The sequence below is a fragment of the Vanessa tameamea genome, chromosome 9 (assembly GCF_037043105.1).
Source record: "Vanessa tameamea isolate UH-Manoa-2023 chromosome 9, ilVanTame1 primary haplotype, whole genome shotgun sequence".
Lineage (NCBI taxonomy): Eukaryota > Metazoa > Arthropoda > Insecta > Lepidoptera > Nymphalidae > Vanessa > Vanessa tameamea.
Window position 1 is genome coordinate 3,928,009 of NC_087317.1, and position 23,987 is coordinate 3,951,995.

At 30.9% G+C, this 23,987-nt stretch overlaps 2 protein-coding genes across 2 annotated transcripts in view; both read left to right on the plus strand.

Annotated features, from left to right (window-relative positions):
* The window catches only part of LOC135193410 (uncharacterized), an 86,047-nt gene extending 64,627 nt beyond the window's left edge, over window positions 1-21,420 (plus strand). Inside the window, exons 2-3 of the mRNA XM_064215791.1 lie at window positions 19,502-19,641; window positions 21,011-21,420. Of these exons, the coding sequence (XP_064071861.1) occupies window positions 19,600-19,641; window positions 21,011-21,286 (318 nt within the window). The 5' untranslated portion in view covers window positions 19,502-19,599 and the 3' untranslated portion in view covers window positions 21,287-21,420. The remainder of the gene's footprint in view (window positions 1-19,501; window positions 19,642-21,010) is intronic.
* A 282-nt stretch (window positions 21,421-21,702) lies between these two features.
* LOC113394194 (uncharacterized protein) overlaps window positions 21,703-23,987 on the plus strand; it is a 47,488-nt gene continuing 45,203 nt past the window's right edge. Inside the window, exon 1 of the mRNA XM_026631415.2 lies at window positions 21,703-22,309. Coding sequence (XP_026487200.1) covers window positions 22,169-22,309 — 141 coding nt within the window. The 5' untranslated portion in view covers window positions 21,703-22,168. The remainder of the gene's footprint in view (window positions 22,310-23,987) is intronic.

The following is a 23,987-nucleotide window of genomic DNA, read 5'->3' on the forward strand; positions in this document are numbered from 1 at the left end:
ATTAACACCATTAAAACGGATATAAATAGTGTTGCTATATTGTTCAACGTTGATATATTGAATTTTGATACCCATTTCCCTAAGACAACGCATGTAGCTTAGCTTAACAAGGTCAAACGATACGACCTGTTAAGCGAAACAATCGAAATTGCGTGCTCTAGTTCCACACGAAATACCTTGTGTCTGTTGTCTTCAAAAGTGGCATAAATATTCAGAATTATTACGGTAAACGAACGTGCAAAATCAGTGAGGGCACCTATTCATGTGGCGTGCAGTTCGATCGTGGTGAAGCAAGGCGCGGAGGAAACGTCAGAAAAATCGAATTTCCATGCCGGCAGTCGAGGCTGAGGCGGCGCGGCGCGAGCACCGCGCACACAGCGCCCGCGCGCGCCCGACTGCCCAACAGTGCACCACGTCGTGTTCGCTCGGCACAACCTTCCAAATTTCAAAATATTGAAATATCGCGCGTCGTCGAAAAAAATAGTTTCGAAGTTTAACCGGCCAGTGATCAGTGATTTTAATTGTTTTTTTATGTTATCGGTGGGCTAATTAACGGATTATGGGTTTGGTAACGGCCGACCCGATCACGGGCCAGCTTGTCGCCCTACCACATAAATTCGTACTTTTTTCTATTAAAAGGTGACGTCATTGACGCGGCAAACTTTCGATCGCTTATGAAATTGTTTAATCATAACTTTATAACTTCGAACGTACTTTGAACAAAGAATCAACTTGCACTGTCTCACTTCATTGGTTTTAAACCGCAAGAGTTTAAAACAATACCTTTGTGAAATGTATATTTAAAAAAACATATAAACAAATATTTTTAATTATATTAGTAAAATATTGTGTAAAAATCTAAGGTAGGAAAATAATAAATCGTTGTATCTCAAATAAAAATAAAATACAATTATAAGAGAATTATAGAGAAGGCAATATATTTTTGTTAACGATAAAGTATATCGATAAGATGTATCATTTCCTCTCGTCCTAAATTATTGTCCGATGTCCATTTTATTAATAACATACTTTATATAAATGAATTTATTGAAACGAAGTAAAACAGACCGTGTCATAATTTATAATTAAGTTAATCACATTAAAGTTAATTAAACTTTGACCTTCACCGGTCATGTGCTACAAGTTTACGCAAAAACATGTTCGAATAAAGGGCGTCTAAAAAACGTAAAAACGTGTCAATTTTTTTTTTAATAACGAAATGATACCAAATTCACATTTCGAAATTTATTGTTTCAATATTAAGAACTTTTTCGCCGTGTTGATAAATAATTGTGAGTATAAAATTTTGCGACATGTGCCATGTATCAGTAATTCATTAATCAACATCAGTCGGATCTCGTTAGCTAAAGTAAATTAATCAATGACCAGTCAGTATTATATTAGTTATAATTGAAATGACTGATTTATACGAACAGTTTCATTGATAATAATTTAAAAAATATATCTTTATTTATTTTACATATTATTAAGCGAGAAATTGAAGGATGCAAATTTAATTTATACAACTAATAACATTGTAAAAAAAATAATAATAGAAATGTTTAATATAATATATAGGACTTATTTTGGTCTATAATAACAAATACCTTTGTCGCATATTTGCTGTGTATTCGTTGACTTTTACAAGGTCGAAAGTATTAGGTATAATTTTGTACTTAAGTCGTTCCTCTTCCAATTCATGCTAAGGGCCAACGCCAAGCTATTGAGATTGGATTAGGATCGATTAGCAATTCCAGCAGTCAAATGCGAAGGTGAAATGTATAGGAACCTACATTTTCTTATTTGTGAATATAAGGGGTTGACGTCGGTCCGCAAGAAAATAGTCATAGAGTCATAGTGCTATGTCATTAACAAAGGCTATCCTTTGTTATAATATGTGCTGTGATTCCCTTGTGATAATATGTCGAGGAACGAACGATAAGTGACATGTAAGTTTGTTTTTTATTTATTAATAAAATAAAATATTTCCTTTTTTTTTTAAATTATTTGTTGACTAAAGTAACAATATTATAAATTATTAAAACTGTTTTCTTTTTTTACTGAGGTATTACTAGAGGTATCGTTCAATGTGAGCAATTCAAAAATTCACAGACTGAATAGGATGAGGTTCTTTTGTAATATAGATTTTATAAATAAGTTTATACGATTAGTAAAATATTAATAGCAACTAAAAATCACCAAGGTTTAAGCTATTAATAAGTATATATCATATAGAAATAATTTTTACAAATAATCTCCAACTCAATATATAAATGAAAACATAATCTATCATTTTGAACATTTGTACCGTACATTTATTATATAGTTCCGGTCCGTTTTAGCATTTTATCATAGACGTTGCTATTTCTATGAAGTAAAACGTTTCAAAACACGTCTATTTCTCAAGACTTTCAATAAAGACAATACACGATTTATTGTTCAAAACAGTTTAAATCTTTTAAACATTTTTCTATGGCTACAAACTTCGAACTCTGATTCGAACTGATTAAAAATCACACAGGCATAAAATTTTAATGGGTATTGTTAAAAACATTTTGGCGGGGCTATAAGACATAGGAACCAAAAGAACATTATTATTATAAATTATTCTTTACTGATTTTTTATTTGAATACGTTGCAATAAACCATTAGTTGAATATTTAGAGGCCGATACTAACGATATAGAGACTATTGTTTGAATAGAAAAGTAAAACACCAAATTCAAAAGGATTATTTACAATGTGAGTAAATACGACTACAAAATGACTAGAACAAACGGTCCACAGATTGAAAACGTGTTTTAAGGCATAAAAAAAATCGCTTTTATTTTATTTGCCGCGCTGAAGCCTAACCGTTAACCGTTCCAGCGTCGTTTGTCGGTGACAGAGCTGCATCACATTCTACAACCTGATTTAGTCGTGTTCCCACTATTATTTTCACATTTTCAAAACTCAACTCCATTGTTCTGAAGTTGATGTCTGTCGTGTTTGTATGACATAAGGAAGTTGAAAAATGATGGACAACTTTGATTTATTATATTGTTTCTCTTTATGAAAACATTTTTATGCTTTTAATAAATGTAAGCATGTGTTTTTTATTCTCTAAACTAGCATTACACGTATCGAAAATAGAATATTACAAATATTAAAACGACACTTTTGCACATGGTTGAACGAAACTGAGAATTGAGGGGTTGCAGTTTATTTGAAATCAATATTTCTTAAAACTGTGCTTAATCCAAAAAGATTTACTATTAATTTCTAATGTCTGCGTAATTTAATTTAGGTGGTACATCGATAGGCAATCAGACAATATTGCCTTTTATATATATGTATATCTAGGAAATATTTAATATTTAAATTTAGAACGATTAGTAAATACGTTAACTAAATACGCAGTTTATATAACAAAAAAGAATTGAATACTGATTTTGCAATATAAAACACAAAACTGTAACCAGCGTTCAGCTAAAAATAACCTTTGAATGAAGTAGGCAAGATTAAATTGTTCAGCTATTACTATAAGTGGCTATTCTTCTAACATTATTATAATTCTGATTATTTACTGGATATTATAATATATATTAATATCGACATGGTTCAAGTGACTTTGTCAAAGTGATTTTTGTAGTGGGCTTTGCATAAAAAGGATGTTTAAAAAAAATTAGCATGCTGTTTAAACGTTAAAATTACAAAGTCCCTTTCGCACTTATATATTAGTATGGATACCAAAAATCATACAATCATAGACTAGATACTCCATCAGCAATCGGTCCTAGTGGCCCTTTATTAGACATCCGAAAACAATCAATACGGATTACGAACACAATATTTGTATACAGTCAAATCAGTGCAAACAAAGTAAATATCACATTATTCGTCATCACTGATTTATGATTGGTTATTGAGTTACCTGTAACATTAATGCCAACAGCTTTCAAATGTATTTATATCTATGTAGCTGTATTAAATCTAGAGAGTTTTGTATGTTTGTCAATGATGATCTCCAAAACTACCAAACTGATTTCACAAAATCTTTTCGCTAAGATAGCCCGTTTATTGCGAAGACTAAGACTTGTAATATTTTTTTTATTATTATTACGCCAGGGAAATGGTTATAAAAAAAAAACAGTGGGTAAACCGGGGTATGTGCGACTCTTACCTACTAAAGTCGTTTTGAAAGCTCCTGTAACACCTTGCCCACCTGACCAAAACCGACTTCCTCGACAGTGTTCCGTACATATTTAGTGGAGCCGAGTGGGTTCTTCCACAACCAATACCAATGTGTTGCTAACTTTCAGACTGTGACATACTTATTCCTGAAAACAATATAGAATCTCTCACCACCAATTTCCCACAGTGAAGCAGTGCGTCGCACGCACAGTCATCACTACTAATGCTATGGGGATGGACTCAGAGTGCACAATAAGCAGGACTGACACTCCAATAGCTGATAACTATACCATAATGAACAAAGTAGTAAAAAAAAAATCGTTAAAGAATCCGGAAATCCATAAGAAAATAGTCAAAAATTTACGCAGGTAAAACTGCTGATCGCAACTAGTTATAGCATAAACATACTAAGTAGAAAATATTCGATCGAACCCTCCTTTGATTCAAAGTAAAAATAGCATTATATGTCTCAATTGCGTTGACTTTTTTAATGACTGTTATTAAAATGTCATTAAGCATGCTTCGATTAAAATCATTAAAACTTTTGTTATGTCTGTTTATTAAAAAGCGACACTGTACACTTACACTTGGTTCGATAATACGTGAACTCAATATAAATCGATCTCTCGAATAACATTGTAAATTGCGTAATATAAGTTGCCCCACTAATATTACAAATACAAAAGTAAATTTGTAGGTTTACATACAACGGCCGAATAATGGGATTTTTTGCAAAGGAAGTTTATGGATCCATTTTACTTTATATACAAAAAGGGGAACAGGATTGCTACTCCTTAATATGGATTATTTTATAACCCAGCTAGAAGCTGCACTTACAAACTACCAGTTTGGAATTGGATTGTACAAATATATTTTGTATTAATTACTATTTTCAATAATTATCAATAGAGATTGTTATTATAATTTGGAGGAGGAGGAGTGACACAAGTCGACATTAATTTCGAAATAAAGAAGTGTGACTGTAATACCTGTGTTAGTAGAGTGGGTAAGTACAACTACTTATCAGTTTGTTTAAAATTTGATTGAGATCTTGTTAAAACAAAGGGCATAAAATCCTAAATCCCTTCGTTGGCGGTGCATTATTTTTTATGGAGATTACTTCTCTTCACAGACTTCACCCCGATTCTTATTTTCTACTATTAATAATAAACTTATACTTGTACTTGGAAGCGAATCGAAGCTTAACATATATTTGTCTAACTATTTTAACTTGACATATATTTGTCATTCAATACAATTTGAGACAAAAACATGAGAAGCAAGTCTTTAATGTCGGTAAATCTAAATTTAAAGCGCTTACATATGACTGTATTATTTATTAAAACATTGTAATAAGCACGGCTTCTTCTGGTATATGTTTTATGTATGTTGATCAGGGGCGGATTTCCCTATAGGCCGAGTAGGCCCGTGCTTAGGGAGCGGCAAAACTTTGGTGAACTTTTTTTTGCATATTATTCGAACAGTAAACCCTTGTTCCAAAAACCTTATTTAAGTTTTTATATTACTCAATATTTCGTAATTAACGAGCAGTAGCGCTCCGTCATATATGCTTCTTATATGGATTTAGTAGTTTTCACAGTTAGGTATAACAAACAAACAAAAATATTTACTCTTATTTATTACTATATATACTAATTGAAACAAAAATTTTATAAAGTAAAAATGGCTAAATGCAACATCAACAAAATTATTGATGGAATAAACGAACTCATAACCATCCAACTAGAATTAACATTAATTTATAATTCAATACGATTCCAATATATATCCGATATATTCACAATAAGTATTGGGCGATCCGATTAAACTATAAAGCGATTATTAATCTGTAATCTGCGATTTAGTTACAAAACATTGCCTTTTTAATAAATAAATTACTTTATAAAAGTACAAGTAATTTTATTGTAACTGAAGTTTGTTTGATTCCTTTTATGTTTCATAATAGATTGATTCGAACTTATTACCTCCTAAACAATATTTGAAGATAACATAACTACATTAATTAAGCAAAAATACCTTCGATTTCAAATATTTGTCTCGATAGCAAAGAATGAGCCTGTAACGTAGAACTATGCAAAATGCAATAGATTATCATATTTCTAATTACAGACCAATTTCGCTTTTACCAACACTTTCTAAAATAATTGAAAAAATAATTAATGCCAGATTAAAACAATATTTGGAAAAAATCAATATTTTAGCATCAAATCAATATGGGTTAGGAATATGAGATCAACTTCGGATGCTTTGAAAAGCTTAACATCACAGGTTATAAATAATCTGGATACTCAGAATAAATGTCTTGGTATCTTTCTTGATTTAAAAAAAGCATTCGATACAGTGTCTCTTCTGATTTTGACTGAAAAACTCGAAAGTATAGGAATACGAGGATTACCGCTAAAATTATTTATGAGTTACTTGTCCGATCGATCTCAAAGTCTTAAAATTGGGAACTCGATTAGCACTAAGATTATTATAGAATACGGCGTCCCTCAGGGAAGTATTTTGGGTCCGACGCTATTTTTGATTTATATTAATGATTTGTGTAAACTAACTCTTAAACATTCTAAATTAATATCTTTTGCTGACGACACTGTTATAATCTCTAATGGAAAATCATGGGATCAATTATGTAAATATGCTAATGATGATCTTAGGGCCGTAACTCTATGGCTTGACCACAACCACCTGACGCTTAATATAGTAAAAACGAAATTTATTAACTACATTAAATCACCAACCAAAATTAGACTCCATGGTTATAAAAGCCCATTATTGTAGTAATTATACAACGGATAAACCGTGTCACTGTGAAAAACTGGATCAAACGGAATCTATAAAATACCTTGGAATAACAATAGACCAACATTTACGGTGGAAAGAACACATATCAGGGTTAAGTGGACGTATAAGAAAATTAATATTCATTTTTGAAAATCTCAGGTATGTTTGTGATATAAATCTTCTGACCTCAATTACGCTTTTTGTCATTCCCTATTAAGTTATGGAATTTCTGTATGGGGTGGAGCAAGTAAAAATTTAATGCTTACACTAGAACGAGCTCAAAGGGCTATATTAAAGGTCATGACCTTTAAAGAGTACATGCATCCTACCAACGCACTATATAAAAACTTGCCATTTTTAACCGTTCGCCAAATATATATAAAAGATATATTGATGATGCAACATAGAATACATAAATGCTTACACACACAACATTGCACTATCAATATAATATTATATTCAAATTAATATAAAATGAAAATAATTGTCCTGTATTATTAAAACAATTATGGAAGCAGCATGTAACTTTAGCATATACTATGCAGCTATTGACTCGCGATCGACAAATGTGCTCCTACCGTCATACAGTTCACCTAGTACGGAGGGTAATATTCATCGAACTTGAGTTGCTTAGCATTGCTTTATTTAAATTACATTATATTATATTTTTAATAGCTTAGAGTTACATTTTCTATGTAAAATAATTGTTATATGTATTTATTGTAAATATTAGCACTAAGCTAAGTTGTTAATGGGTTAAATAAATAAATAAATATTCGCTTTTTTTCTAAGGTAGCAAATTTTTTTCGAATAGCGGATAGTATAAAATAATTATTGCACTCAATGAATTCTCAACAGCCATCATGAGGTAAGTATAGGAATAATTAAAATAACGTACTTTGGAAATATTTAAAGCTCTTAGATCTGTGCTTGATCTTCCGTTAGAGTCGAGTGCGCTCTCTGATGAGAAGAGAGTGAAGAACCAGATATTGCATATCAGAGTTACCGGATATTATAGTTTAAAAGTAGATACAATAGAATATAAATTTAAATAATCACAACTCAAAGTCCACTATTATACGAAAATGTTTAAACAGTCATTATGTTTGAACATTTTATTATACATTAATAGATTCTAGTGGCTCTATAAAAAGTTCACTTTGTATACAAAACTCCACTTGCTTTTTGCGTCGGTGGAAGGAATCCGGCAATTAAACCGTGGAACGTTTTTAACCCTGGAATGTTCATAAATAAACATTTTTCATTTGCATATTATGTGTAACGGTATTTTTAATGCTATAAGTTCTATTTTTATTGGCTATATTTATACATAAAATATTATTATAAATACATATTACAAATTTAAATAAAAACGATGTTATTTACATACTAAAATTGTAAATGTAAATTAATTATAGTATAACAAGCTTATGTATATCATAAAATAAATATATAATAGTATATATTTTTTTATGTTTAAAGTTATTTATACACACACGTGATATGGTAAATTTTAATTGATTAATATTTGAATATTATACTTGACGCAACGAATCAAATTAGCTGAGTAATAACATTATTATAACATTTAATGTGAAACTTGTTTCTCATAAAAATCAAATAAATAAATAGTAGAACCAAATAAATAAATATTTACTAATAATAGTTAACTCTTAATTATTTTAATTACATTATAATAACGAATTGTCTAAAAATAAACAAATATATAGCAGCTTTAAAGAATCACCGTTTTGTTAGTAAATTATTTGACGAAAACTCACCTGTGCTTGTCATTTTAAGAGCATAAAGTTACTTAACAATTTCCAATAAATTATGCTACATATATTTAAATAATATTAAATGTTTAATTTTACGTATAATTAATATGTTTAATACGTTGATATCAGATTGAGTTGTTTCTAAAATTCATTTGCCAGTAGTGAAAATGTTAACCAATCTGTACACACATAACAAAGATAAAAGAAAAGAAAGAAAAAATTGTACTAAATAAGTCAATCATGATTCTTACATTAAATTAAAATAGTGCATAGATACATGAAATTATGCTGGCCAACAACAACGTATACATTTTTATTTAATATTAAAATATAACATTAATAATTAACTTTTCAAGTTATTAAACACGACAGTCTCTATAATTATAAAATGAGCATTCTTCAAATTCAAATATATAATATTGTTAGAAATCATAACACAGATAATAAAACATAAATGCACCCAACTGTATATATTATACCGAATATCATAGCAAAGATAAAATTCAGGACTATTTCGTAATATATAGTTTTAAGGGCTTCGAATGCAAAGAGAAAGTTTGTATTCGAGTATATATGCGGGGCTTGGATGGAATAGTGATTATAAAAGAATTGTTACATTTTTATTAAACGTACGAACTATTGAAAACCGACCCAGCTAGCTCGGTTTATTTCACAACTTTAATACAAATCCTATTGAATAGGTCGCGGGTTAGCCGAGCGGCGATCTGCCATTAATATTTCTATAGCTCTGTAAGCTTGCTTTGCTTCTCTTTTTCAATTTTAATATTAAATCAGAGTAAAAGTAGCGGCTATCCAAAGACCAGCTCAGTTTTGCTCCCTTAAAGTTGAATAAATTAATAAATGTGATACGCTTCTACATTTCAAACATTTTCTGTGACTCATAAAACGTTGATCCCGTTCAAAAACAATATGCTTTTTTTTTATTGTCAATTTGTTCCGTCTACCTCTATCCATCGTGTAATACAGTGTGGTGTTATAAGCTCTAAGCCTTTAAGGGAATTAAAGAGTGAAAGGCGTGAAGAAAGGCATACCTTTTTCTAATATAAGATAATTTACAGGCATTTTACTCTGTCTCAATTTGCTTCCTAATAGACATACAACTATGCGCTTTCTTTGTGTTTCGTGCCCTGATCACATAAAGCCGTTGGTAACGCGCCTGATCTTCCATCGTTCTATAAACGTGAAACAATAGAAAGAGCACTTTACTTCACACTTGTGCTCTGTGACATCTCCTTCGCCACTAGTGTCGGTCGAGAATGACCGGCGCTTACGAAATTTGATTAGACTTACTGTTCTGTGTTCTTTGGAATAAAGATATAGATTTTTTCATTTTACGTTTAATTAAAGTAACAGTCCCTACCTGTTAGTGAATAAAATATTTAGCGCAAATCATCAAGTTTCTCTTTCCGAGCTAAATAAATGAATAGTCCCAAAGTTACTAAACAAATTGATAAACAAGTTATTTTTTTATTTTGTTAATGATGGAAACGAATTCTTTAATTTCAAGTGATCAAACAAAAAATACTAGTTTAGTAAAATTGTCTATAGAAATATTATATTACTCTCAAACTCAATAGTTTTTATTATATGGTGTTATGTAGTAACTACACCGTATAATAAAAACTTGAAATAAACAGACAGGAAAAAGTAGATAAACAAACACTGAAATGATATTTTCAACATGTTTATGTCTCTATACCGATAATAATGTCCACAATGATTTGTAGTTCATAACAAAACGAATAAAGTTTGTATATTTGCAAGCACGTTAAGTTTTTATCACGTGTATTAATAAAATACTCGTCAAAAACATAAAATGTAGAGACTCGAGGTTCCTCTGAGTATCTATATTTATACAAAACAAAAAAGGATTTTTGTTATTCATTTCTTAAAATGTAATAATTGTTATATAATAATTATTACAATAAATAAACAGCTGCACAGCGCATATTTTAAGCAAGTAAACCCATAAAAACAAGCACGTATTTTTTTAAAGGTGTAAAAATTATACTCGATGCTTAAAATTTCTTTTGTCCAACGATATCTAAGATAATATAACACTGTTATCCATGAACTTTTCAACGTTCTAAATTTGGCTCTCAAGAACGGTCTCAGACTAGGCTTAGAGGTTTCTTCACGTGAAAACCCTTCAGGTTTGTAAGACAGGCCTTTATAAGTACGTTTCGGCCCTCAAAATGCCTCGCTCAGCACCTTTGGTTGGAGCCTTCTCCAATGCTTGTTCGATCGTCACTTGAAATCATTTAACCCAGTTTCGAGGGCACACCCTTAGCCTTCAACGCGCTTATTGTTCGTATTAATTAAAAAGTTTCATGTAATATAAAAATGGTAGACAAGGGAAATGATTCAGAATTATTTATTTTTATAAATATAATAAAGAAAAATAAAACAAGTACATATATTTTATTTTAATTCGTATTTTTTTTTGTCATCGATGTATTTCTAACATACAAAGCAGTCATATAACAAAAAAAGACTTTTATTAACTCACCTGCACTCATTACAATTTATTAATCTTTGTTAAAGCATTATATTTTATTAATTTATTACTTCAGGTTTAGGAAAATCGCATTAATATTTTTAATAATCAGGTCCATAAATTAATCGTGATTTCGTAGGTCCTATACTACGTCGTAGGTTCATCGTAGCAAAGCTACGGCAGTGGCGCGTCACGCAATTTCTTTATTATAAATGACTTATCTATGCAAATTAATGTTTTTTTATGTCTTACTAAAATACACACAGCTCTTATACAAATTCATATTTATATCAAAATAAGTTCACTCGCAAAATAACGGTGCCTCGTCTGTACATAAATGTATGTGTATTTATATGTTTATTTTGCATGAATTTTAAAACCTGCGTATGGTGATAGCGTATATCCTAAAAACCTTTCCAATGCACTTTATTATAAAATGTTCTCAGACTAAACCGTAATATGTAGTTCAATATATTTTCTTCTTATAGTTCACGTCGTATAAATGTAACAAAGAGTTGAATTTTTAATATTAATATTTCACTGTCATAGATTTGTCTTTTAAAAATATTTGTGACAAAAAGGAACATCGCAAACACCGTTAGATTACAACAAACCATACAAATAAAAGTAAGCGTTTTAAATTATTCATATTTCTAATCATAGTTACGACCTTTAAACACAGTATTAATAAAATAATAATTACATTCAGAAGTTTCCATCAACTTGAACGCTATATAATATTCTTTTATCGGTCAATCTAAGTTCTTAACCTTTCGCTAGGTTTAAGGCTTTCAACTAAATTCTTAGGAATTTCAGAATCAATGGAAATAAATTGAATGGAACACTTTAATTTATCATGGTTATTAAAATGTATTGCTTGTGTCGATTTAATTACTGCGGTTAATGAAAATCTTATTGATTTATCATCAAGAAATTATTATTTAATATATTATTATTAATAAATTAATATTAATAAATATTTATATTATTTGCGTGATTTTTAAAACATTCTAATGCTATCCCATTCTATCCCGTAGGTATCCTAAGTACTGTGGGAAATATTTGAGTTAAGCGCATCTTTCGATACCATCACCTAAGGCTTCAATAACCATTTTGAAAGCGGAAAACGACCTTTCACGTTTGAAAGTTGAAGTTCAATATATTTCGAAAGTATTGAAAAAAACTATTTAAATCTTACATTGTCATTGAGTTGACAGGCGACTTGTTTTGTATTCAAACAATGGCCGGTATGTTTTATTAGTCTGAAAATAAAATGATAGTGGTTATTGAAACGTATGTTTATACGGATCTTGCGAAATCCACGACTTGAATTACAATTAAATTGTTATGTAATAATCTTATATATTAAGAATATTTTTTAACTTTGAAAATGATAATTATATATGATTTTATTAATTCAAAACAAATATTATATTAAATTTAAAATTTTATATAAACGTATCACAATACGTAAATTCGATTCTGTTTTCTTAAACAATTGTGCTTTTAATATCACATTCGGGTTGTTATAATATTGTTACAAAATTCACAAATACATGTACTTACTTCGTAAGCTGTGACATGGTTCCAATGAATTCCCAACTAGCTATACACGAGACGTTTGAAAACTTTGTCAAATTATCTCTTTCACAATCCTCACAGGTCTTGTAGTTGGCAAACACGGAGATGGCTGTAATAGTATTAATTCAGAGCGGCGTAGGCCCTCGGGTTTTGATCATTTATTCCATTAAACTTAACGCGATTCACGTTAAGAGGCATTTTATAATGGCTTCTATGTTACCATTCAATGTTAAAGTAATTGCTTTCGAAAATTATATGAATATTTTAATCTATACTTTCTTTTGAAGTGAAACGTCTTTGAGTATTTTGGATAATATTTCAAGATCGAATTTAAAAGCAACATTTTTATATGCAATATTTGATTGAACAATTCAGACGTCAAATTACGTTTACTGTGTTGCACGCACTTTTTATTGGTTGCGCAATTTTGTATAATTTTAACTGTTTTAGGGTCATCATCATGAAGTTATTGTTAATTTTTTCTAACATACACATACAACATATTATAATAATATCCTTTTGACTGAATTTCAATTACGGCAACTGATTTCAAGGACTAACCATCCAAATAGGACACACTGTACTTTGCTCGTGAGTGCACTAATGTAAAAGTATATTACTATACACTATTTCCTCATATAGTTCGAAAAGTTATCGATCAGCGAAAGATCAGATAGGCACAGGTTCAATGAACTAAAGTAAGCACTTTTTACAAAGCACGGTAGTAAGCATGTTGATTCCAGGACTTTGAGACAAACCTTTTAATAAACCACAAGATTAAGCCTGTCATATTGGACACATTTTGTGTTATATTAGAACTGTACTATACTATTTTGAATCATGTCTGTAAAATATCATACTTACAGAAGTTTAGTAGACTTCTCTTTATTATAATCGAGTTATATAATTGAATTGATATATTATATGCTTAACTTTCAGTGGCAGATGGATATATTTGGATACGTTGCACACAAGTCAACGAACAAAAATGACATTTATATATTGCGCTTTCATGGGTGGCAGCGGGAATGTTTCACATATTTTAATAAAGCTAAACAACACTAGAGTAATATGAGCGAGGGTTATCTCTACCAGGAACACTCCAGACATGATAGTCACTAATCTAATTAAAGACTTAATATTTATGTACATTTTTTTTGTTAATATATATTGCAAGATGGTTACAAGCCTTGATCTGCATTGTAGTTTCGAATACGCTTCCAATACTTTGGATTCTCGATTTCATAAAATATTCATAAACAAGTAACAATTCTATCTGTTCCAGCTTCGATCTAAGCTGATTCTCTTTTTAAATATTCATTTAAGCCGTGATGGGAACGAGAACAACGAATATAATATAAAAAAGTAAAAATTAAAGTTACTCTGTAAATGATCCACTGCGGAGCTTAGTGCTTAGTCCTTTTGTGGTTCTTCTCACCTTTCAGAAAAAGTTTCTACCAACCAGAAGGTTTGAAGTTTATTGTACTACGCTGCTTTAGGGTGGTAGTAGATTTTCGATGCTTTCCTTCAATGACAAGCACATTAGATGAATTATATATACTAATTAAACGCCTTAAAAATCCAGTGATGTTTGTCCACATCTAATCCACTGGACTATCTTGGCTGTTATAAATGAAATTGATTATTATCAAAAACATATTCTTTATTTATCGGAATCCATACAAAACAAAACATTTATAAAAACAATGAAAAATCCTGGCCGACTCCAAAATCACTATGACTATTTATGAAATATAATTACATCTTAATCTTATAATTGGCATTGCTATTTATATCAAAACCCATCAATACTATATACAAGTTTTCTACTTGCTCACCTATATTTAATATTGAAAGCAATGATGTTTGTGAGTGTCATTAGTTTATTGTTTTTGAAATTATTTTGTATATCAGTCTTAATTTTTATGTAGTTTAAAAAATAGAAAGGTACCCTATAAAGACAAATATTTATATAAATAATTGAATTAAGCAAAAGTGGAACAAGTGTCAAATAGAATTGCTGGGAAAAATGCATGAAATTAATAATCTAATTAAAAAAATATTATTTATAACGATGTAATACACTCGTAGCGTTGCTTCGCTAGATAAGCTTTTGCAAGCTCTTATGACTTGTCGAAAACTCGCAAACTCGAAACGTCGACTCCGTTAAGAACCGGCAAATATATGAGTAGGTTTTATTTTATAACTATCAAGAGACCGCGGTTGTGATTTATTTCATTCTCAAAACTATTGCATTGAGTTTGGAATCTTTTAATAATATTAATTGCCTAAAATACAATTCGTAATAATAAACCTATAATTAATAAATCAATAGCTCAAACTAATTATATTCGAGTATCTTTTTTTTAAATAAAGTAATTTTAAATTAAATTTTAAACAGAGTTCATATATTTTTAGATAAACGATTATACTTATTGTATATTACTTCGTTTTTATGAAGGTTTTTTTAGAGTAATCATTTCGATTGTAGAAACAAAAACAATATTTCGTTTGGGACGTTAGATGTTAACTTAGATATGTCACGTGATCACGAAATGAGCTTTCTTACTTAAAAATATTGTTTTATACAATCGAGTACATACACTTTGTAACAATAAAAATTTTAATTTTCCATTAATTATTTTCTAGGTTTACTAATATATATTTTTATTTTTTATTTTATTTGAGGGAAACAAACAATGAGATGACACTTATGGAATAATAATATGCAATATTACATACATTAGCACCCACTGATGTTATTTACACAATTATTACAATTAAACAAAGACTTAACATACATAAAATCAAATAGGTAACATTATAAAATCAATGAGATCAATAAACGTATACTAACAGAAAGCTTATACAATTTTGAATAAAATTAAATGAAAAGAAACAACAATATGTACTTCATATATACACATGTAGCATTAAAGGCTACATTGATAATTATAATACAAAACACTATATAAGAGGAAATTCATTGTAACTGAAACCAATTCATATTTTTTTACAAAATACATAGATATATTGTTGTATCCATTTTTCACAATTTTTTAACCGTTTACTACAAAATATTGATCGAATGTACATAACTACTCATTTATTATTCAACTGCATGATAACTAATGGATCAGACGATGTCACGGAATGCTATTGATATTGCAATTTAAAATGTCCTATATGGACTAACAATGTTAAGCCTAAAAAAAATGAGCATCACCAATGAGTAATTAAAGATAAACTAAATATAAATTCCTGAAAAATAAGTTTGCGTCTCGAGACGCTCGAAGTGATAGACAAACTGCCCGAAATACGGCTAACACTGTGGGTTAGAGGGAGAGAGGAGGAGCCTACCTACCGCTACCGTATGCGTAAGAGAAAGGAAAGCCAGACAGACTGGAGTCGTAACGCGCTACGTAACGAAGCGGTTTACCCTCCCGTAAGAAGTTATCGCTTCAAAAGTGTCGTTTTTCTTTGTGTACAATACACTCACATAGAGAAACGGTCAAGTATATATTATAAGTGCCACGCACACACAAGGAGCAGCGGGCAGGAGGCATATAACATCATAGCGAGCCGGTCTTAATCCCAAGGCACGCCCATAGATGATTCACATCATAAATACATTCGTTGCAAGATTATTCAGAATTTAAGTAACTTCTGGAAGATAAATTTTAGTCGTGTCACATGGTTTTCCAAACTACTATCTCATATTAAAATTATTGCTTGTTTTCGTTCGTTCTATGCGTTAATATCGTTTATCTGATCGAGGTGAAACTTTATACATTTGTTGTTGAAACTTGCTCGAAGTTTTCCTGCATTATACCATCAAAATACAATAGGTGACGCGTGAGTCGTATCGGAAAATTGTACGAAAAAATTAAGCGATTGCAACTCGTACCTGGTATAAGCTATAATAGCTTGTAACGAATTAATAAAATTAAAAGTCGATACAATATCATTGTTCTAGTGATGTCATTTTTAGTAATATTGCTGCGTGAGTCATATTTCGCTGTCAACATATATTTTGTCACCTTCTAATAGGTAACTAAGGTATACGTTTCACAAAAGATTGTTAACTTATTTTACGGTTTTGTTCACTAAACTTTTAATATTTTTACTTCCAATTTGTGAATATTATTTTTTTTATTTATTATGACACAGATGAATTCTTATCATCTTTAGTATATTTTTATCATTCTTATATTAAGACGTAAGTAGGTATAAAATAATGTTTATAGAGGTTTAGACAACAAGAAAATAATATTTTAAAGGTCCTTTAATTCAAACATACGATTATATGTCCGTGGATATTTCACTGCTAGATATTTTTACAAAATGTTTTATAAATACAAATTAGCCACATTAAAGTAAGAGATGCTTACCATGCCAGTTATGAACCCGAGATCTTATATTATTATATTCCACATTTTCAATCCACTGGATCATCTCCACTCGTAAGAAAATAAATCATAACATTATATAAAAACAACTAAAGCTGTATTATAATATATAATATGAACCGTACTTTCGAAGAAATTTAAAACCATTTTGTTAAAAAAAAAAATTGAATGTGAAAAATCATTTTCTTTTAAGCTATTGCCGGTGGTTTTAAAACTCATGAGTGTAAAACGTTTTAAGCTTTAGTTTTCGTATAAGAGAAGTGCGCTAGTTCTCATTAGGATAGTCCGGCTGAAGAATGGTCTAGCTCGTTAACGTAAGTCATTAAAATATACTTTTACTTAGACATTGCAAGGAGGCTATTAATAATGAAAATAAAAAAAAATTGTATTTCAACCTTACGGGAATAGAGATGTATCATTTATATGCATTTAAAATTTGGAACAAAATGCCGAGTAACTTTGTTATAATTTAATTACTACAGCATTCACGCTCACTAATAAACAGATATGACTTTAAAAACTATTAATTTATTACTTATTTTTACTTATAAAGTGTTAGTTTATATAATAATTGTGTTACTTCATAAAAAGACAATAAATTTCGTCAAATATTCATTGCAATAGATTTATCGATAATAAAGCTACTACCGGATCGGATTGTAGATTATATCGTTAAAATTATTATTTCAGTTAAATAAATTTTAAGCACAATGTTCGCAGTTAATTATGTAATGTTGATTAAACGCAATGAAATATCCAAACGATTTGTAATCTGATATTGATTTGTAATACTTAACTATGAAAAAGTATATTTTTTCTTAAGATATATATATATACATATGTACATATATCGTGAATAAATCCGAAGGGTTCGACGATTAAATCAATCGATACTTTAAAACATTGTATTGTTTGTCTATGAATTATGTGTAATATTTTGTCTATTTATTATTTCAATGTATTACTTTGATCGATTATTATCTTTAAAACGAAATAAATACTGAACGCAATTACTTGTTTTTATATTACTGAGATTTACTTGCATCGGAGATTTGTATATACCAGTATGTATGTAACTATTATTTAATACTACTGAACAGATCATTCGGTTTTACCCGCGTTTAATTTATAAAACTTTACCTGTAGCACACAAACCGGAACCCTCGTAGGGTAAAATAAAAAAAAGTAGCTTATGTCTTTTCTCGGGACTCAAACTATCTTTATAATAAATTGCATTTAAATCGTTGTAAGCGTTAAGAGGTAACAGACAGAATTACCTTCGCAATTATAATATTAGCATAGATACGAAATTATAATGGTTTTAAATTAATAATCTTGCTAAAAACATTCTTTATATTGAAGAATAAATATTCATAAGAAAAGATTCTATTATTTTACTTGAATGTCTTTTATAACAGAAAATATAAAAGTTCATTTTAGAACAACATTTACAAAATAAAATCAAAGCTAAGTTCGTATATTAAACTTTTTCCTTAAGCCTTTAAGACGATGTAACGGTACTGTGATATACGTAGCGGTCAATGTTTAGGAATTTAATCAAGGCATTGTTACGGGCAGATAAAATCAATTATGTCTTCAATGTATTCCTAGCATCAGGCAAATAGAATCAAGACCTGTTTCCTCGCTGGGTCCATATTAGAACAACTTCAATATTCATGTCAAAATTGAAATTAATATCGTCAGAAGAATTTAATATTTTGTAGCATTTTTTTTTAAATAAATGGAACGTATTAGAATTTAAGTGTTGCGATCAACAATAAAAGTGTTCGACATTAAAATTATTCTCAATCGGTTGTGTGTAAGTAGCTGGTATAAAATAAAGTTGCAAGATTTTATTTACTCCAATAAGAACTCGTAACAAAGTGAAATATATGGCATTATACATATGGTAATAAGTAAAATGAAAATAATTACTAGTTCCAATGAATATTTTTTTCTTACTTTGTTAAAACTTTAAGAGTACGCCATCTGCTAATAATACACGTAAATTTATACATAAATACATATATAAATATGAATTTATGTAATTGTGTATATGGAATAGATTAAAATGTCACAGGTAGTATTATTGACTTTCAAAACTAACACTTACAAGGAAAAACATAATTATTATTTTATTATTTAAGGTTCTACGGATTTTGTTCAATAATAAATAAATTATAACAAGTTTATATCTATGTTATTTTGTAAAACACTTAAAAGAAGTTGGTTTTATAGGTGTAGGTGGGTAGTGGCTCTGATGCGGATCGGGGCGGCGGAGCGGTCCGCTCTCCGCTAGATGATGCGCGCAGGGTGACTCTCCTCGCCCGCGGTGCATGTACGCAGCGGCGGGCGGCGCGTCGCTCGCGGGCCGAAAGGTATCATCGCTGTGCTGTTGTTTGTTATCAATGTCTTATTCCATTTGATATATTATGTAAATCATTTATTTTTATTAACAATAATATCAAAGCAAGCACATTTAAGCTTAAACTGAATCAATACTTACCCCCAAGTATGATTGTGGTCTTTTTTAAGCCTACATAGATTTTTTTTATATATATTCTTACAAAATAAGTCATAATGGAATAAGGTTGCAAATGTATGTTAAAATATTATTAAGCATTTATTTATTTAATATGTTTGTAAGATGTGCGTATATCGTAAGTTGAAAGAGAGGAACGCTTATGTGCCGAAATTGTTCTTTTGGAAAATGAGGTTTACTAACTAAAATTAAAACACATTTGCCAAAAGCATAATTTTGGCGCTTTAGCTTTTCTTCCTTTCTACTGATGACATGTTTGTAAGCGATTGCGAGCAGGACTCCACAAACCGACTCGCTAAAGCAAGTTTTGTATAATGCATATTGAAAAAAATATTATAGACTGTATTATTATATTATAGAGGTATATTTCAGGGTTGTTTATTAGTTTGGTAAGTGAAACATTTTTCTGAAACAAAAAGTACCCAAACCGAAGGAAAATTAGGACACAGCTTGTTACCCGAGCTTTTTATATATGTAAGTTTATCAAAAGCATCATATTTACACTGTTTTCATTAATAGGTTGAAACATTTAATGAATTGTCAAAACAGATGCATTGGGTTGAAAAAAGAGACTGAATATTTTAATTGCAATTTAACAAAAGATCAGAGCACTGCATAGGAAATAAACAATGTAATTAATTATTTATCCATTAAAGGATTTTCTATCGTCTATGTTTTGCAAGAGGGAAATGCAATTGTAATGCTCGATGATACTTTGGACTGGAAATATAATAAAAAATATATTTATAATTGAAAGCGCGACGATAAAATAACCAATGTTCTACATTGTTGATGATCGATTTTAAATCTTATTTAAAAGTTATAAAGTGTGTATTGTGATATTACGTATTCGAGGTAAATTTCATTTTATTATTTTTAATAATTAATTTGACTACTTACGACTTACCTTACTTACCCTTTCCAAAGTAGATGAAAGAATGCCATATATCACAATTCCTACGTAAAAGCTTTACCACTTAATCTATTTGCTGATGTAGTACCATTGTACCATGAAAAACTGGAGTACATACTAATCATCAGTCATCGCACTGTAACGTTCAAGATAACAAGCGAACGTAATTGACCACCATTGAAGCACTCGAATTGTTAAAGTTTTCTGTAGCATTGTCAATAAATCACTAGAGAGAGATGAATGTAGTCGTTAGTGCAAGGAAAAAAGGAACAGATATATTGTTGTTGTGCAGGCGCGCCAACACGGCCGCCAGCCCGCGCCGCCGAGCCCGCACCCGCACAGCCCGGTCCATCCCGCGCCCACCGGCGTCCGCGCCTACTCCTGCCAGCACTGGGAGTCGCGGCTGCTCGCGCCCCCGCCCCGTACCCTCTCCGCTCTCGAGCCGCAGTCGCCATGCGACGTCGTCGAGGTACTGCCTGTATGTTGTGCCTGTGCCTACGTGTCGATGTTATCTAGTTTAAGCATGTCATGTAAAAGAGCCACACACGACACTAATCCAGCGGCTTAACTTATGTTCAAACTGTTTGCATTTGCACTAGATTAAGCCGCTCGAGTGCGTATGTAGCTTCAACGGTTTATGTGCTGTTACTATTAAGTATTGAGCTTCTTGTAATAAGTTTGGTAAATATAGCATTCAATGTACCCGTTTATTTTAATTTGTGTAAGCATGAGCAAGTGAGACAATGCAATGTTTGGGGTCACCTTTAATTCGATTACGCGTAATCCTATCGATACTACGAGTACAGTAGTTTCAGCTTGTTTGTAAAGACGTCACTGACATGTGTTGCGGGCCAGTGTTGATACGCAAAGTGATAAAAGTAGGCCGGCCATGAAACAGAGGCATCGGTCGGAGAGCGTCCGGTGGCAGGCGTCGAAGAATCAGAGACTGCGACTCGACGTACGGAACGAGACATGAGTGATTATTAAAAGAAGACATTCTATTATAACATTAACGCCAAATGCGCTTGCTTCCAGTCGATTTCTCACTATAAAACATATCGTATTTAAGGATATAAAAAGTTCAATTAGAGTAAAAATTAAATATAGTTTCGCGCCTTTTCTTGTGCCTATCTCGACCCAATTCTAAAACGTCTCTAGTGTAAATCATTCTTAATAATACTGTGACGAGATTAATACAAAAGTGATATAATTGTTTCAATCGTAAAATCGAATGAAACTTTCCGCTATTCGATATATACTAATGTTTAGAATAGTCACGCTAGACATAGATTTTTAAATTGCTCGAATTAAAATAAAGTTAAAAAATCGTCGAACGAAAACTGTGCGTGAAAATTGTACGATAGTGAGTTGTGTATTACGTGATCAAATCTTAGCCTAGGAGCTAAGAGTTTTTCACCCGCGTTCATACACCGCCACAAAACTGGCAAGTATGCAGGCAGCTCTTATGCTAAGAGCAAAATCGCGGGAGAGAAGAAAACAACGACTGAAGCGTGGGATCAAGCACGAACTGCCGAGCAATGTGGCGACGAAGCCGATCGCACCGTTCCCGAGATACCCGCCAGCCTCTTGGGTACGTAGTAGATTTGCATTTGCTAATTTCCTTGCATGTGTACTGATCCGTGCTCGTTGATGTCAGCGTGCTTTGATAGATGAATGCGACTATCTTGTATTCATGGCGCAATGTGAATGTATTCGTTTTGTTTAAACAACTGTTGAATAATGTGTTAGCTGGTAAATAAGCCGTCACCTATTTTCTGGAGCTCATCTGTAACACCCCTATTTCGGTAAGCAATTCTTTCGTTAAAATTCACAGTATTCAAATTGCACGACGAAGTGCTTCCACTGTTTAATCTATTGTGTCACTATTGTCCTGTCTGACCGCTATTTTTTTTAACAAAAAACACCCAACTTCAGCCTAGTTTCTACATTAAATGTTCGGCGAATGCTCTCTCTCTCATGTAATTCATCAGTTAGTCTCGCTGTCCGCTGCATTCAACGCGCCATTGTTTTCATTTCCCTCCATATAACAATACTATACAATATTCTATAGAGCCATTGTGCCAGAATATTTATGACAACTTGTACATGGCAGCTTCTTGCATATTCGTCAGACTAAATGCGATTTATGAATTTCAACAGATGATTCCGGCTTTTGACAAGGTCATAAATTTGCATTTGTTCCATATGGATTAATTTGAGAGTTGTCGCTTTTGACACGTATTTGATGGTAATTCATTTTGCAATGTAGTTTGGAATATATCTTCGAAATCAACAATAAAAACGCGTATACAAAAAATAATTGATCTGCTGTATTTTGATGCAATTTTGCATGTATCAAAAAATATAAATATAAAAATAATAATGCAGTCTCTGAAGCGGCGGGTTCGAACCTCAACTCGGAATAAAATAAAAAGTAATTGGATTTTTCTGTTAATAAATTTTCAGTAGCGGCATAAAGTTGGGAAGTTGAAACTTTAGTTCCTCGAAAAGTATGCAAAACGTTGGTACTACGCCTGAATTCGAACCGTTCGCGTAGGAGTGCCGTACAACTACATTTTGAAACTGAGGAAACATGGACTTGTGCCTACGCTATAACATCTATGTCATCGGTTTTACTTCGTGAGAATAACCACTGTGCCGTAAGTCGGTCACGAGAACAAAGTCATACATCAAAAATGATTATAACCTGTACTATCAAAATAAAACACAGCTCCTAAAATTTTAGTCAGTTTTATTTAAATCAGATTCGATTGTAAGGATCTTGTCTCCAAAATATTGTTTCATGTAAAACGTATAAAAAAAACTTTCTTGATATTGTAACACGAATTTTACGAAGTTTTTACTAACGAATATTAAATTACAGGAAAGACGTAACTTACCAAGCGAGAATGTTTCTGTTCACTTTTATTAGCTCACTTTAATTTTTTCTTAACACGCGAGAAATACTTTTCCCAATATTACGATCTGCCCAAACGATTTGCTAATACCCAACAAGTTTGTAGACCTTAGTCCTCCTCCTCTACATTTTACATCTAGGTATATATTATGTAATGTTTACTTACATTTTTATTCATCTAATTATTTAAATGTGCTATATTTAATTAATGCAAATAAATATTATTGCATTAAACTTGTAAAATCTAATCAGAAGATTAACTATCCTTGTTAGGTTTCATTGCAGTAAACTGATTTACTTATGAGATAATACTAGTTCTATGACCTGGTTTCACTCCGAATAGTTTATATTA